The sequence below is a fragment of the Maylandia zebra genome, linkage group LG2 (assembly GCF_041146795.1).
Source record: "Maylandia zebra isolate NMK-2024a linkage group LG2, Mzebra_GT3a, whole genome shotgun sequence".
In the NCBI taxonomy this organism is placed as follows: domain Eukaryota; kingdom Metazoa; phylum Chordata; class Actinopteri; order Cichliformes; family Cichlidae; genus Maylandia; species Maylandia zebra.
Genome location: NC_135168.1, coordinates 34,681,916 through 34,699,214, shown reverse-complemented (window position 1 = coordinate 34,699,214; position 17,299 = coordinate 34,681,916). Strand labels below are relative to the sequence as shown.

Sequence of the window (17,299 nt, the reverse complement as noted above, 5' to 3'; positions counted from 1 at the left end):
CGCGCGTGTAAGCAGGCACACATTCGAACCCGAGCTCGCACTCTGGCGACGTAGCCTTTCACACGACAACAAATGAACCAGTGCAAACACACATTAACATAATGCTAAGCTGTAATTGCGAGAGCATGTGTTTCTAATGAATAAGTTGTTTTAGGGGTTTTATTCCGCTCAGGCTGTCAAACAATTCGCCCGTGTTTTGAAATATAATTGTGGGGACTGTAAGAGTTTCGAAACCAAACCAAAACATTGCCGCGATCCCGGTTTCTAATGTTTCTAATTTGTTAAAATATGCTGAGTGAATGACAAAAGTAGAAGTCGGACCTGCCAAGAAAAACATATCAGAGGCTGGGCCATGTGGAAATACAGAGACTCTTTTAGAAACATGATCAATGTAACCTTTGTTACAGGAAGGGGAGGGAGAGAGAGAGAGAAGACGTGGAGAGGAGTGTGGGAGGCGAGGAGACAACATACAGAAACAGTAGGTTCACGCTTGTGTACATGTTTATTTATCACCATTGCCACAGTACTGTGCATATAGTTGGGACAAGCTCAGAAATTAAAGTGGACAGTCTCGTTGTGCGTATGTGCCACATACTGATGCGAGCGCTTTCCTGTGGTGAACAGATGATTTTCCGTGTGGACAGGATATGTTAGAAGGTCGTTTTCACAATGCAGAGAGGAAGAAGAGAGAGGAATTTGAGTGTTTACAGATGGAAAGTATATCTTCTACTTCTCATTTATGCTTCTTCAGTTCCAGTCCGAGGAGGAGGAGGGGGAAAGGATGTGTATCCCTCCCTCCTCATCCCACACTTCTTACCCAAAACTAACATACAGCCTGGAAGTGGGCTGAAGAGTGGATGTATAAGTGTGTGTGTTGGTAAAGTGGGGAGAGCAAATTTCATATGGCTGCAGAGCATCTTTTTTTTTCTCTTTTTCCCCCCCTGCTGCTCCCTGCTTCTCTTTCGCTCTCCTCTCCTCCTCACGTATCTGTTCCTCCGAAGAATAACATACAAACCCTCTGTGAAAGGATTCATGGTTTATTAAACCAGAGGTCCTTTTCCTGTTTCAACACTGAGAAGAAAAAATAAATACCACAGTTTGTTTTCTCTCCCTCTAGCTTAGTCCTCTATCTATCTCTCTATCTATTTTCATGCATTTTTCCCCTTCTACCTTCCTGGTTGTGTCCATCAATCTTTAAACTTTGCTTTGAGAATATTTTACCCTGAACTTTCCGTGCTCTGGTGACGTGTCTACTTCTTGTTTCGAGTCTTTTTCATCTCCTGGGCACCAATCAACCACACGGACCATTAAAGTGGAGTGTGTGACCGCTGAATGGGTCCCACTAGTTTACACCCCGTGTCTGCTCAGTCACTGTGGGTGTGTTACAATGAGGACAGACTAGGATAACTCAGGGTAATGTATTGTCCTGGCCGTGCACCCTGACAGTTCCCCCTGCCAGTGCCTGGTCATTCATTACCGCTAATTTGACATGTTTACGGACCCCCCTCCTAACATTACATACTTAAGGCAATCGACTGACCTTAAATGGAAACACCTACAGCCGCGCGGCGTATCAATACCAGATGAGGATGTTTGTATCTGTGTGCTGGGTGTGTGTGTGTGTGTGTGTACCTGTGATGCAGCCAGTGCATCAATACTGAGTTAGCGGTTAATCTCAAGGAGCAGGTAAGTTATGTCTGCAGAGACAGGCTCCAGCATTACCTGAGTAAGTGTCCTTAATGCAGCTAAGAGGTGAACAATTCAGAATAATGCAGGAAGTTTGTGTGTGTTTAAGGTAGGAGGGAAGGGAGGGAGGTGTGTGTTTGAGTGTGTGTGAAGGGAAAGGTGAGAGATTAGACCTCTAAGAGGCCATATCTGTTTTGATTTCAATCACACTCTCTCTAATTTCCCCTCTCTGTTTGTGTTTTTTTACACATTCAGCACTTAAATACAGTGTTTTGTCATTAAACGGCCAATCTTGCGTTCGTCTCTCACTGATACACAACATTAATCACCAATTAGCTTGTCCTGTGACTGGCCACCTCTCTCATTACAATATGATAGAATATAATGGTACTTAATGATGCTTAGGAAACATAATTAAATGAGTGAGCTGTAGAACATGTGGAAGAACCGCGGTGCATCAATCAAAGACGACCCTGTCAATCCAGCGCTCGCCGAATGTGTGCGCCTGGAAAAACAGAGGGGTGTGTGCGGCGTGCCGAAACCGCTGGCCTCTATCATGACCTCATTAGGGAGAAATGAAGGGTGGACGTGTCCCCATCACAAGATACCATTGGTGCTTCAAAGTGTGAATGACATTAACTTGTGACTGTCTATGCGTGTGGGTGAATGTCAGCTGGTCTATCTATCTGACTGCACCGGAACAGATGAGGGGGGTGTACAAAAAAAAAAGGGCCATCTCTCTGAGGTATCTGTTTCTAGCTCTAATTAGCATGTGAATAAATGGAATAAATAATCTATATTATTTATGGATTTGCTTTTATCATTAATCAACATAACAAAAAGCTCGTCTAATGCGCTCGCTGTAGTCGCCACTGTACTGTCAGCTGGAGGGGGGAGAAAGAGGGAGAGGGAAAGCAGGAGGAGGAGGGTGGTGGTGGTGTTGGAGGGGCAAATAGCTTATCTTTTGTTTTGGTTTTTTGGTTTTTTTTTTTTTTTTTCATTTTAGTAGAACAATAAAGATAAGTGTTCTACATGCTTGCTTAACACACACAGTTCGCCGGCCTCCTCCCCTCTTCCCTCTCTGTGTGCCGCCAGTGATGAAATCCATCTCTCTATCTCTATCTCTCTAACATCCATTACATACCCCAGCCCCTCACCTCCCTACTCATTAGGCCAACGCACAGTAAATTAGCAGCAGCAATTACAGGGAATATAAAGCACGGGCTCTGCTGGGCTCCCTCTGACAGGTACCACACAGATCATAGACAGACACCCACAGTCATCGGGATAATTACTGTGGGAAACGACCACACACCCTCGCAAGCGGGCGCGCAAAACCCGACTGTGAGTACACACTTGTTCGAGGTGTGCTCAAATATGGCAGGCGTGTTCGTGCGCATGCAGGAAGGTGCGCACACGCTCAGTAAGTAAGGCCGGGGATGGCTCTTGCTTCCCGTTGCCTCTCTGCGTCTTTCAATGATGTCCATTGTGACTATTTTCCAACACAGAATATTATTAATATTCATCCCTCCTCTCCTTGTGTTTTGTTCGCTGTCTAAGCCTTGCCTCCATTCTGAATATCCCCCTACACACACACTCACATCCTCTCTCCTTTCCATTTCTTTCCTTTCCTCTTCTTTATCCGAGATCCCCATGGGGACTCCTGTTTTTCTTTCAAATACATCTCTCCGCTCTTCCTCCCTTCATGTGTCCATGCAGGGAGGAGAATGAGAAAAAAGAAGGAGGTGGAGTAGGAGAGCGAGGAATGTGTGCATTAATATATTTCATTAGGGTACTAGTAGCACAGAAGCTCCTGAACAGCACCTCTCTTGATGTGCGAGGGCTCTGCCGGCTCTATCCAGTGGAGTAGTTCTCCAGGAATAGCGTCTTTAATGTTACGTCTCCAGAGGGCTGAGGTCTGCTGGCTCCACGCTGCCCTCGGCCTCCCACTCCTATTGTCCTCCTCCCACACTGACCAGTCTATCTGGGGCCTGAAAAGCAGCTGGAAATAAAGAGCAAAATGCGTTCACCTTTTGTCTATGTGTATTTATGATTTATGAGTGTGTGCGTGTTTCAGTGTGTGTAGGTGTGTATATGTGCTGCACTGCAAGCTACATTTAGGGGAAGCCGAATCCCTCGGTGCAACGCGGCATTGGTGCTCGGCTTGCTAATCAAAAACATTAGGCTCCAGGATTCATTTTCCTCGGGACTAAGTGTGCAACCTCCATAATTCAATATCCCACCTCTTACTGCTAAATCATGCACGCCGCCACCCACTTTACTGTTTGTCAGCAAACTATCAACTCTGTTATTAGACTTAGTAGAGAGAGGAAAAAAAGACTGTGTGTTGTTATGAACCTTTAGGCAATTAGGGAGGCAAACACACACAAGCGCACGCAGTGTTTACGAGCCCTTATTTCATCAGTACTTCCAGGTCGTCTTGCTTTCCCCCCTCACCGCCCCTTGGTGTTGCGGAAGCCTCCAGTTACCGAGGAGACCCTGGAATACTTTGAGGTCAGCAGAATCCTGGGATCCGCTGTTTTCACGAGCTAATCCAATCGCAGCCTTCTAAATTAGATATGCAAAAAATAAAAAAGAAATAAATTTTCTGCTGATGACCGGGTATGCAAATGATGACTCAATTATGGTGGGCTGGTGCCTTTGCAATTAATAACCTTGGAATCATCATTAACTAATATGTTTAGGAGGAAACTTGTCAGGCTAACCATGTTCACCATGCCATCAGTAATGCATTAATGAATTAGATTCATTAGTGAAAGGAGCCGAGCAGGGGAAAGGATGCAGGCCTGTTTCTGACCTGTGGAATAAGCCGTAGCCGTTCCTCCTCTATTCTTAGTCAGCTGCCTGTCAGCTAATTGGAGAAGGCATTTTCAGTGAAAAAAAAAAAAAGCCCAGAGAAAACCGGTAACATAAAATAAATCAGGAATGAGGCATATTTTGAAATAAAAGGACACCTGACAAAGTCACAGACAAGAGGTAACTTTAATTCAACATTGTGAGATTCCAAAAGTTATCTTACAGCTCAATTTTCATCAAAAACAATAACAATCTATACAGTAGATTTTTTTTCTTCCCTTATATCATAGAGCTGTTCAGTGTATTTGCAGTCAAAGACAAACAGAGGAAAAAATAGACACCAGCTATTTGGTTTGCATCTTCTTCTTTTTTTGTTGTTTGTTACCTAAATACAAAAACTTTGTCACCCATTACTGATACTCATATTTGGGATGGAACTTTTGCTTACAAAGATGCCATTGTATGACAACAGACCTCTGTAGTTCATTTGAAACAGATATGCTGCGGCCCCTCCCGCCCTGGCCCAGACCGGCACAGGCACACAAGTGCCTGAAAAACACTCGTCTGTCAGCAGGCGCCTCTGTTAAAACTGTCCTTTCTACCCCCTTAACAAAACCAGGCTCTAGAAAAGAAAAAGCAGAGAGAGAAAAAGCCCTATTCTCTGTCCAGCAACAGCTTGAAGACACACGGCAGACACGAAAAAAAAGAAAAAAAAAAGACTACAGAAATGTCTGATGGGCCAAGGAGCTCCCTTTTGTGGTTCATCACATGTTCTTTTTAGTCTTGTTTAGCTTGAAATGAAGCTGTATTGTCCAAAGGCCAATACAGACGGTGAAGGACTGGGGGCTGGGTTGACTGTCGGATACTGGAGTCAGACCTACGACTCTGTGTAGAGATTAAAATTGTGCTGTGGCAGCGCTTGTCTTCACTGTGCGCCCCTCTGTACTACAATAAAAACAGCCATGTGTTGTCGTACTGTTGTGATCCTGTGGTTGATGAGAAATGTCACTATCATGCTGCCAAAATCATTAAAAAAAAGCTACATAATTGCTACAAAAAGTGTTTCTCCGAACGTGCAGGAAGCACAGCTGAGAAAGGCCGCTCCGACTTGTCCTTCAAAGCGTGCCATTGCTGCAGTATTATAGTACATCGGGGTGTGTGTGTGATTGTTGAATTATGGCTCTTTGTATTCTAGTCTGGCTTTACCACCAAACAGAGTGGGTTTGTGCTTTGTCCCCAAGTTCTCATGAATTCCTCTGTGGCAACAGACAATTGTGGTGAGGGTAGAAAAACTGTACACATGATTGAATGAAGAATGGGTTTGCATTGTTAAGGCATCTAGACTGCTGGTAAAGATTACAGTGACAGAAATAAAAGAAAGAGTATATAGATACAGTATGTAAGCAGGCATAAATAACATAGGGAAGAACAGAGGAGGAGGAGGAAGAGGAGGGAGGCAAAAAAGAGGAACACAAAGAAAGAAAAACAGAGCAATTTGTTTGTTCTCTTGGTTTTCCACACACATAAAGAAAGAGTCACTCAAGAGAAGAACCCATGCATATTATCAGTTCAAGAACAGTATCAATCTGAAAGCCTCAGAGTTCAAACAAAAAGATATAGATTTACAGTATATATTAATGTGTGTTTATATTCTTAAAAAATCTACTTCAACGAAATACTCTGAATAGGATGCTACTTTTTTTGCCGTACAATAAACATTTTCATAAGGAAAAAAAAAAGATTTTTTTATTAACTTACAAATAATACAAAAATAGACAATGGCATGTTTTGAATCAACAAACAGAAGCATGGCATACTGATGCAAAACAACATACAAAAAACAAAAAGGAACAAAGATTTAAAAAAAAGTCACATTTAAATAGTGAGAGACAACAGCAAATAATGAAACGAAACACTGCGAAAAGTGTTCACTTACTGTATTAAACTTACACAACACAACTAAACGAGGGTGAGAGTCAATGTACAAATACAAGGGATAAATACATTATTTATAGGGTATTTTACAGGGATCCCCTTTTTGTATCCAAACCCATGTTTCTCATGTTTAGCAAATGAGATATTGACAAGACGCAGTAAATCTATCTTCTGTACTGAGAAGCTGCCTTAAGACATTTAATGTTTACATTTCAAACTAGAGCTATCGCAAAAAAAAGAGTAAAGAAGTGAAAAAAACCCCAAAATGAACATTTTTTTTATATATACAAAAATATATCACATATATCACGCATTTATTCTAATTTGATATTTGCTAGGCTCCTTCAGTTACAGTGCTGGCTGGACGCACACACATCCTCTGGCTTTTCAAGTCTTCACTAAAAACCTCGTCAGTTTTGGCTAAATTCTCATCGTCACCTTGTCTTCACATGTCAAGCAGAAAAAGCATATTGCAAACAGCTCTATCCTCACAGTTTTATTAAAATTCAAACAAACCAACCAAAATGAGAGAGAGATTTAAAAAAATAAAATAAAATAAAAGCAAGGCGTGATGTTTAAACAGCTTGGGGCAGTTTTGCTAGACAATTTTTAAGATTTATTGGAAAATTAGCAGCAAAATCAATGGTTGATTTTCTATTTTTTTCTGTGTTGCTGAACTTTTTTTTTCCTTCTCCATTTGGCCACTGTGTCGCTCTGCGGTTTTAGAGAGGCGGAAACGGTAAGGAAAGCTCCTTTGTTTGTGACTGAAGTTATTGTAAACTTCATGGCCAAACCAACACTTCGCTGTTGTTTGTGCGAGTTATGGATTGCAAGGCGGCGTGGGGGCCTCCAGTAATCAAACCCAAACCTTACAGGCATAAACACAAAGATAAATAAATGCTCTTTTCATGAGGTCAGTGTCACACTGTGGGCAAACTATCAGTCTCTATACACTCCATCCAACATGGTGTCAGAGAAGCTACACTATTTCAACCAAGAGGGAAATAACATCACAAAAGGTTCATATTGTCCCCTTTTTCTTTCTCTCCTATCGCCTTCAGATGAAATCCCAATGGAAAGGCCTGAGTTTAACAGAGTCCTGCGTCTTTATCTTGACTTCCTTCACTTTAGCTCTGCAGCATAACAGAGACTCACCAGACTCCGCTACTGTCTTTTTTTTCCTCTCAACATTCCCAAATCTCCAGCTATCCCAGATCCTCTACATGGGTGGAACGATCATCCCGGGAATCGCTGCTTTGTGGGAAAAGAGGGGGAGGTAGAAGGAGTGAATGGGAGATTGAGGGGTAAAGAAAGAGAGAGAAAGGTCAGTCATGTGATTGCTGGGTTTCATCTGTCATCACAACAGTCACATAACAGCAATGTGCTCCAGCATCTGGCGAACAAAGACGACTCTCCCTCATTATCTCTTCATTCCGAGGCCCCAGGAATCAAAACATTTCCCTCCGCCGCTGCCGCTGACTTGGCCGCGCATCGACAACATTGTTCAGCTTCTCACAGGCCTCCTAAACAGCTTCATGCAAGAGCTGCCGCTGTTAATTGTTAACAGCTACATGGTGCAAGCCTATTATGTGCATTATGGAGAATGACTCAAACGAGAGGGTGGGGAGAGTATGAACTGATGTGGAATGACAGAGGTGATGAAAATTAGGCTCAAACATGGAAATGAAATCCATGAGATATACTCACATCTTTACCTCCGTATAGCACCAACTATTGCACCTCCGCCTCCCCACAAGCCACCTCCCCCCATCACTCCTTCCCTCTATCCTGTTTTTTTTTCTTACACAGAAACCATCACAGATATAAATTTTTCATATAACATATTGGCTCCTTATTGATTTCCCCCACTCTTCAATCCACTAATTCCCAGGTTATTTCCTAAGTGTCTCCCACTTGTTGGGATTAACAGAATGGTGTGTGCATGTGTGTGTGTGTGTGTGCGCGTGTCAGTGTGATCAGAGCATAGTGGCCATTGGCCCTTAGGTCACAGTGGTCAGAGCTCATCAACGCCGACGAAGGAAGTGAGGAAGTGCTTAGCTTGGGGCTCTGATAAAGATTCCCATCCATCATTTCTCTCTCTCAGGATCTCAGCACCATACAACATCCTGCCCAGACGAACAGACCCCGTGCCGCATTCGATGGAAATGAGAGAACAGAGTGACCCGTGGTGGCATAACGACCTCCCTTCACACCCTCCCCCCGCAGACGCACCAACTAGAGGACGGGCAGGAAGCAGGAAGTGAAAACAGGAAATATAACACATATGGGGTAGCATGATGACTATCTGACAAGTCAAGAGTGACAAATAAAAACAGAAACGAGAAGGAAGGGCAGGGCAGGATGGTGCAAATGAGCGGTCTGGGATAGCGTGGAGTGGAAAGCCAAAACAGAGAAAGAGAAAAATGAAAGCGAGGAGTAACATACTTCAGGAGAAGGCCAGGCCCTGCAGAGAGCTGGCTGATGAGTACTTGCTAGAGTCCACAAAAGACTGATCTACGGTGAGGAAGGAGAGTGGAGGGAGGGCCAAGAAAGGGGGGGAAAAAAGGAGTGGAGGAAGAAAAAGGAAAATCGAAGGAGTAAAAGTGAGACGTTATCATAGGAGGTGAGGAAAAGCAGGATTAAAGCTTGAGGGTGAACAATTCCTAGCAAATATTTTTACTAAAACTTTTTACTGTGCTCATACTGCAAATTTCAAATTCATCAGCAAGTTAGCGTGAGGCTACTTAGCGGCTTACCTTGCAGGCTGTTAGCATTAGCGCTGGTGCACGTGGGAGGAGGGGAATTCTGGGGTCGGACAACGGGGGCAAATGCGCTCTTCTGCTTGACGGCTGCAGACACCATGTTAGCTGGAGAGAAGGAGAAGATGCCAGAGGAGCTGCTGCAGTTGGAGGGCAGGCTGGTCGACGACGCCATCGTCGGGCTGGACGGGACGACTGAGGGAAAGAGAGAGAGATGGGCAGGAGAGGGTGTTTTAGGAAGGGGCGTCATAGGTGTATGTCAGGGAAGAAGGACAGGAAGGGACGACGATGGCAGAAAGGGGGTTAGAGAGAGGGCCGAGGGCAGAGGACAGGCAGATGGGACGAACAGAAGGGGACTGGTCAATGGATGATGGCAGGAGGGGTGACATGTTGTTTTCAGATCAACTGGCTCAGACTTGTTTTGCTACCTGTTGTGCTGTTAAGCAATTATTTGGCAAAGAGATTTTCCATATCTTACACAAAAATGTGTTTAGTTGGAAAATGCTGAAAATGGCCTGAGGTCGTTTTTCCCCCCTTCTGATCAATCTGTTTTGATGACTCATCCTGTGCTCAGGGGATGATAAACATCTCCTCAGCAACTTTAGGTACTGTAACCTGTAATGTGTTTTCAGGGCAACTTACAAACAAAGCTCCCACACATCTACTTTATCACAGATATTTATGCTAGAGGTTTTAACCAACAAGGTTTAAAAAATTAGAATACATAAGCAATATGCTTGCCCACTGGCTCTTTGCATTTTAACTGCACATTAGGCATCATTCACCACCTTAAAAGCACTCTAAACAGTTGTTAACCATATGTCATGTAATTTAAGGGCTAGATGTGGATTTGTACTTTTGGGACATCCCCTCTGGAACGGTGGATTGAAGATTTCAAATGCAAGATAGAGAAACTTTTTGAACATATTCATATCTAAAAGAGCTTCTCAGTGCTTCTGAAATGAAATCAAAAGCTTTGTACAAGATAGCCGTTAGCTGGATTTACTGTGGCCACTGTAATTCACCCTCATGAGAGGCACACACAGCCAAATGACCCAACTCTTCACAATCCAAATCATGTCCTCTGACATCATCCCATCCATCCACTTCTCTCGGGTTTGTCTTTTGTCTGCTAATACACTAAGAGCATTTCCCCCTTCAGTGATTTTACAATCAGCTGAGCCGTATTTCACCTGCCCTGTGATATCTGCCTCTGCCTTTATTGTTGTTATTATCCAACACTTAGCTTTTATGGCTCTTCCTGACAAATCCTTGCAATAAAGTCATAATCCATTTATGAAGGGGCCTAACTAATCAATTAATGAAAATTGGACCTACAAAGGCAGGCCGAGGGGCCATTGATTGAAAGTGTCTGTGTGGGGCCGATGAGCCTGTTAAAATACTTGTTAACACCCAGGAATCAAAGAGCTGAAATGGAATTGCTTCTCTAGCAATTAGTTTATTGATTTAATCAAGAGTCTTTAATGTAGAGGGTGAGTGTGTGTGAGCAGAGGTGGTGTGTGTGTGTGTGTGTGTGTGTGTGCACGTGTGTGTCGAGGAGGTGTTGGGACGTGCTAGGTGATCTCCTCCCCTGGCCAATAAAGCGGGGATTTGTGTTTGACTCTGCTCTTAAAGAAACAGATGAGCCAGCTGAACTGAAATACTTTCTCCTGTCGTGTCGATTCTTGTTTCCTGCCGTGCTTCTCAGTTCCTCTCAGAGATGTCTTCTGTCATTTACAAAATGCTGATCCCCACCCAAACTTTCAGCTCTAGTATGCACTGTATTTACTCACTAGCATAGGGCGAGTTGCCTGCAGATCCATTGAGGAAGTTGGGTGAGGTGCCCAAGGTTGCCATGCCAGAGTTAGCGTAGCCATTCATGCTAGTGGAGACAGAGCTGTAGCTACTCTGCTGGGGAGTAGAGCTGGGGACATAACCATGAGGGGACACACTGCTTGTACTCCTACTGAAACCTAAAGACAGAGAAAGAAAGGGGGATGGAGAGTGTTAGAGGTATAGCAGATGGCAGGCATACCAAAACAAGAAAGCCTACATGCAGCTGCTGCCAAATGCTCCTTTTTTCATACTAATGGACATAGCATTACAAGCCAGAAGAAATGTTTTGCTTTTTCTTAGAAAAATCTTAGACAGCATATGGGAGAGAAAAAAAGCAATGAACAGAGTGGAGGAAGAATGATATGAGAGGGATATAGCCGCACCCCCCCTCCAACGCCTGAAACAAGAGGACTATCACCCTGCTGGCTCCTCTTCAGAATTAGATATATTGATAAGGCAATTAACGGTAAAAGGCCTTGGCGGCTCTCTTGTAATTTACAAAGAATGAAGCTAGTATTTCTGACAGGACCTTTCATGCTTTACAGGGGCAGTGAACAGAAGGAGAACAATGTAAAATGGAAGACTATAAATACACACTGATCAGCTACAACACTAAAACCGCTGACGGGCAAAGTGAAAATCATTGTTTCACTGCAGTGTTTTGCTGTGAAGCCTCGGGTACTGCCATTCATGTGACGTGGTAACGCCCACCTGCACATTGCCCTGCACGACGGTGTGCCCTGCCTGCACATGAATGGTGCCCAATCTGTTCACCCGGCCTTCAAACTCTACAGGATTCAGGAACATCCCTCATACACGGATGCATCACTCCACATCACAAACTGCCAACATCCCAGTACCAGACACTACAGGGCACCCATGGGTCAGAGCTGCTTTGAAGACACAAAGTGAGCCTACACAATATCTATACAATATACAACATGATAACATAGGTGGGGGAAAAATGGCTGGAACTGAACATCTGAAATTTCCACTCTCTAGTGTGGGGATGTCAAAACGGATTTTACTGAGGTGATTCTGGCTCCTGGGCTTTATGTTTGACACCCCTGCTCTAGTGTAACAAAGGCTACTCATCACAAGTATTGTCTCACTTCTTCATCACTCTGCTCCTCCCTGATTAAGTTTACATTTTCATCTAATATGAGGGTGAAACAAACGATAGGTTAAAAATGTTTCCGGATGAAAATGAAGGGCAGAGGAAGCGCCTTGGAATTATTGAGATGCATCCAGAGGCTGGTCCATCCACTCTCCTCTGGTTCCCCCGATACATGTGATGAATCACCACTGACTGCACCCACATCTCTCTCTGTCAGACAGGGGCCGACCCCAGTCTAATATACACACCCCTAGGACCCACTCATATTTCTCCATCGTACTCCATCCACGGCTTTCTTTTTCTCCATTCTTCACTCTCTCACCATCTTTCTTTCAAGTTTTCCCCGTTTCTTACTGTCACCTCTCCTCCTCCTGTCCTCCTTTTTCACACTTTCTTATTTGCTCCATGCTCTTAAATCACTATCTCTAAATTTCCCACATGAAAAATAAAATGCCAGTTGCCCCCCCCCACCCTGCTGTCATCCCTAAATGGACAACAGCAAATAAACATTTTTTCCTTTTCCCATGACAATAGGCCAGAATTGTTTCCTGGTGTGTTTGCTCACCCTGATTGGCTGTTTGTGCCACCTCTGACCCGGTGAAAGAGTTTACTGCCATCATGCCAGCATGAACAGAGCTGCTGCCAAGACTGGCTAGCTGGTTGTGCCCTCTTGGGACTGTTGTATAGAGGGCCTCCGCGATATCCGCTGCTCGTTTCAGAATCATCTCCTGACGATGAGGAAGGAACAAAAAAAAAAAAAAGAGTGGTGGTCAGTAACAGAGAAGAAAAGAGAAGAGAAGAGGGAAAATATACCCTTGATGTTGGCTTTGTAGCCTGATAAGAATGCTAGATCTCCACTCAAGATACTGCACATGTAAATCTAGCAGAGCTGAGTGGTTTTTATCAGTTGTCGCTGGGAGTGGTGGGATTGGTTCAGTAAATGGAGGAAAGGCTCATTAAACAGACACATCAGATCTTTAGCCTGCCTCTTCCTCCCTGTTTTGGGTTTCCATTCTTCCTCCTTCAGACTCAAGCCTTAATGCCACTCCTCCTCTTCAACTGCCTTCTGCATTCCCTCTAATCTCATCTCCACCCTCTGCATTGATAAAAAGCTCTAACATAGTCTAGCGTGCATGTTTGTGGGTCCCAGATCTTGCGCGAACACGGCAGGGTGCTACATCGCCAGCAGAGACAAGCGCCTTTGATGCTGCCACTTGGCCCGAACCACAAACAAATAATAATGTCTAATAAGAGATATTGCTGTTTGTGTTTTTGTCTGTGTGTGTGTGTGTAAGAGAGAGTTTACCTGGTTATTGTGAGGCATCCCGTACAAGGCCTCCACCAGATCTGCCGCTCTCTTTAAAATCACCTCCTGCAATCAAGCGCAGACAGAGGAAGGGGGATTGATCACAAGTGTGGCGGCTCAAAGAGTTCAGTCACTTTTATTACATTTCACTCCTTGCATTATGCTGTGAATGCAGAACAGATAGAGTGTGAGGGAGAGGAAAGGGGTAGACAGAGGAAGGGAGAGGAAGAGAAATGGGCCCATCCCAGCACTTTGTTACTAGCTGGGCAGTTTGGGAGAGCAGAGGGAAGATACTGTTATCTGTGAATAAAACATGAGCCTATATCTCTCTATCAGTCAACTATCTTCCACATCTTCTCACTCTCTCTCTCTCCTCTGTCGCTGATGGATCACGAACCCGCCGCACATGATCACGCATCAATCTCATTTAACACAACATATCATCAGGTTGACGGCTATACAACTCTCCTCGTCAGCCGGGACACACCCGTCTCCTGCCCTGTATTAACCCTGGTAATGATCCGAGTGAATAGCCCTGTATCCACTTTGTGTGATAAATGTAGAACATCATTGCTCAGGTGAAAACCGCCGAGTGGAATTTCCCACATCAAACATTTATCCTAACGCAGCTTCTCCGCACTCATTTTCCACCGCTTACAACCCTTTCCCTCCTCTCTCTGTCTCTATTCTTTTTTCCTCCCTGAGTGTATGAGTGTGTGACTCCAGGCAGTCTTTATATATATATGTGTGTGTGTGTGTGTGTGTGTGTGTGTGTGTGTGTGTGTGTGTGTGTGTGTGTGATGTCGACACCTACAGTCCTACAAAACCCTTTTTAAAAGTTAATGTGCCGGGGCCAGGATATATGCTGGAGGCGCGACAACCAGAAAATTGCAGCCCCCTCCCCTCCAACCTTCTCCTCGTTTCTTTCTCTTCCACTCGCGCACACTCACGCTGTGCGTTATACTCTCCTGAGTGTATCCCTCGCTGTGAACAAGCCCCGGAGCATGTGTGCTCTCTGTTCCGTGACACGCCGCCTTTCAATCAGACCTCATATTGCACACACACGCAAACACACACGAGTGTAACCGCACACGCAGCCATGCACATGTGGAGGCTGTCGAGCACGCCCAGGACATGACGAGAGGGTCAGCAAAGCAATAAAGATTGTAGAGCGCTGTCCGAGGTGCTAAATTCACTCAATAATGGGAGCGCTGCCTCTGTGTTAACCTCCCATTACTAGCACTATCTGGGGGAGGCAGAAAAGGAGGCGAGGGGAGGAGGAGGGTGAGAGCTGGGAAGAGGGGAGACCAGAAAGGAGGCCTGTTTGAGGTGATTGAGAGATGTAGAGGCCCTAGGAAGGTAAGTGGTTCTTTAGTATGTATGCACTGCTCCTCGCTTCCTTCTCTCTGCTTTTCCTCGACGCCCCATGCCTCCCAGGGATTGCTAGATAGTTAGATGGATGGATGAAGGAAAAAGAGAGGAGGAGGAGGAAAAGAAAGCGGGGGAGGAGGGGAAATGAAGGAAGTGCGAGGCATTAGGACATGAACAGATCTGCAGTTGGAGTGTAACGGTGTTCCGGGAGCACTCGTGCAACATCAGTCTCTTTATTTAATTTTTTTTTTGCCCCTCTCTGCACCAGCCATTCTGCTCGTTCTCCTTAGGTCTATTATGTGCGTGCATCTCCTCATTTATAATTCACTCTCCCCTCACCTGAGCCTCCGAACTACTTTCACTTGCCCCCCCCCCTTTAATCACTCTCTCATGCTCCTGTGCCCTGTCTGTACCTATCAGTCTCTCGTTAGCGAAGGGATCTGTCCAGTAGCTAAACGCGATTAGGCAGCGCTCCAGAGTCATTCTGATAAACAGATAAATGTGGTTAGTGCCATGCTGCCTCCCTAGCCCTGCTGCTGTAAGGGGAGACCATTTCCTGGGCGCAGGGTCTCTTCCCGTAAAGTCAGGCCCACAGAGACGTCAACAGGAAGGGGAACCTGATCCAGAGCAGAGCCTGGCCTCGTCTGGCAGGGCGGTCACTCATTAGCCAGCCCCAGACCCCCAGCCACACCGCAGCCTTAGCTAAACACCCTGCAGTCTGGCTACCCAGCAGTCCCCGCTCAGTCTGACTGCCTGACTATTCTACAGCACAGTATGGGGCTGTTTTCAGCTGGATCACTGGATCATTATCGCAACATACAGAGATAGAACAGGGGTTGGTATATATCCTGCCTATTCTCTGCACGCTGTATGTGTATTGGGGGTGGGGCGGGTTCGTCAAAGTGCCAATATATTGGAATATATTATAGTCCCAGTCAGTTTAAAGACCCACCAAAGAACAGCCACACAGAGGCTTGTGCCAAGGTAGCTTTGAATGGACATTTGTAGCTCAAGAAGTTGCCAGCATATGCCCCTCTCCTGCCCCTCTCTAATGATTGAGGCCAACAGTTGAGAGAGAAGCGTGGTCAACAAACTGTTATTACCTCAATAAAGGCACAAATCAATAGAGCTGAAATGAACAACCAGGCCTGCCAGCTACCGCTGTTCATTTAGAAGTGAAAGAGACACCGCCAAGCGAGGGAGAAAGAGGAGGAGAGGAAAAGAGATGGATGGATACAAAGATATTTGGAGAGATACGGGGGGTTGATAGGCTAAAGACCAGAACTCACCGGGACAACTCTTGTATCCACCAGACATGACACACAGTGAGGACAAGTGATTTCTCTATCTTCCTTCTGCATCTACCTGTGCTCTCCATCTCTGCCTGGTGGTGACTTCCCTCCACTGAGTGTGTGTGTGCGTGCACATGAAGGCATAGAGAAGTCTGTGTGCATTTCTGTGTGTGTGTGTGTGCTGCATTGTGGATAAGTGTGTGTGTTGGAAGTAATAAAGTCCACCCGGGGTTGACTTCGATCCACTGACCCAGCAGGAGGTAAGACTGGACAGCTATGATGGATCACCTAACCTGCTTCTGCCTCTCTCTTCCTCTCTCTCTCCCCTCAACCTCCTTTCCTCTCTCTCTCTCTCTCCCTCTCTTTTCCTCTCTCCATCTATCCCCTTTCCTCTTCCCACTTTGCCAGTCCAAATGACCTTATACTCAGTGGAAGGATGAATAGAGTCGCTTGTGCATTCATTGCACAAATAAAGTGTTTGTTTGAACAGAAAATGACCATGAACATGTGGTTAAATGTTTATGTGCATAGTGCATAGTGTCATGTATGGCCTACTGTCTATAGCGCATGGTTTGTTCCTCTGTCTAAGAGGTCATGCTGTCCTTGTGCCATGTATATCCTACGTACTATGAAACTCAAGAGGTTTTCAATACATCTTTGTACCAGTGTTACCAAGACAGATTCTTGTGAATTTATTGTGCTTGGCAACTAGTGTGAGCAGACACATGAGAGGAGCAGAGGCACTGTACCTTAGGTAATCTCTCTTGATCTCCAGGGTGTCTGGGAATGACCTTCTGTAACCTCTGGAAGCCGTAGTCTATGGTTGGCTCGTTCAGCGCTGAGCAGGAAGTGGAGGGAAGCAGGCAGAGAGAGAAAAAAAACATTTACAGCTTGATCCTTAATGATGAAAACACCTAATGTTCAAAAGCACCAGAGAAGGTACGGCGGGAGAAGCAAGTGACAGCAGACATAACTGAATCCATGAATATTTCAACATTAAGCTGAAAAATGTGGGTTTTCTCTATTAGGTCTGGTGTGTGTCTTTGTTTGCCTGTGATGTAATGAATCTCTCTCTGTCGCCCGCTTTGGTGGTTAATAAAAAGACTGTCAGGAATCAGGGAAAGTGAATGTGTGTGTGTGTCCTGTGGTCTTGCGTTGATCAGCGACTAATATAAGCAAT

At 45.0% G+C, this 17,299-nt stretch overlaps 1 protein-coding gene across 6 annotated transcripts in view; it reads right to left on the bottom strand.

Annotated features, from left to right (window-relative positions):
• Positions 1-4,670: 4,670 nt before the first annotated feature.
• Positions 4,671-17,299, bottom strand: part of ebf1a (EBF transcription factor 1a) — a 55,714-nt gene continuing 43,085 nt past the window's right edge. For 2 of the 6 annotated variants that reach the window (XM_024804478.2, XM_076891487.1), the window contains exons 11-17: positions 16,869-16,957; positions 13,457-13,522; positions 12,716-12,878; positions 10,991-11,170; positions 9,195-9,392; positions 8,884-8,952; positions 4,671-7,689 (exon numbers count right to left, since the gene is read on the bottom strand). In XM_024804478.2, coding sequence (XP_024660246.1) covers positions 8,885-8,952; positions 9,195-9,392; positions 10,991-11,170; positions 12,716-12,878; positions 13,457-13,522; positions 16,869-16,957 — 764 coding nt within the window. In that variant the 3' untranslated portion in view covers positions 4,671-7,689; position 8,884. Of the gene's footprint in view, positions 7,693-8,883; positions 8,953-9,194; positions 9,554-10,990; positions 11,171-12,715; positions 12,879-13,456; positions 13,523-16,868; positions 16,958-17,299 lie in introns of those variants that run through there. The other 4 variants (XM_024804480.2, XM_024804481.2, XM_024804484.2 and 1 more) reach the window with 4 other exon arrangements.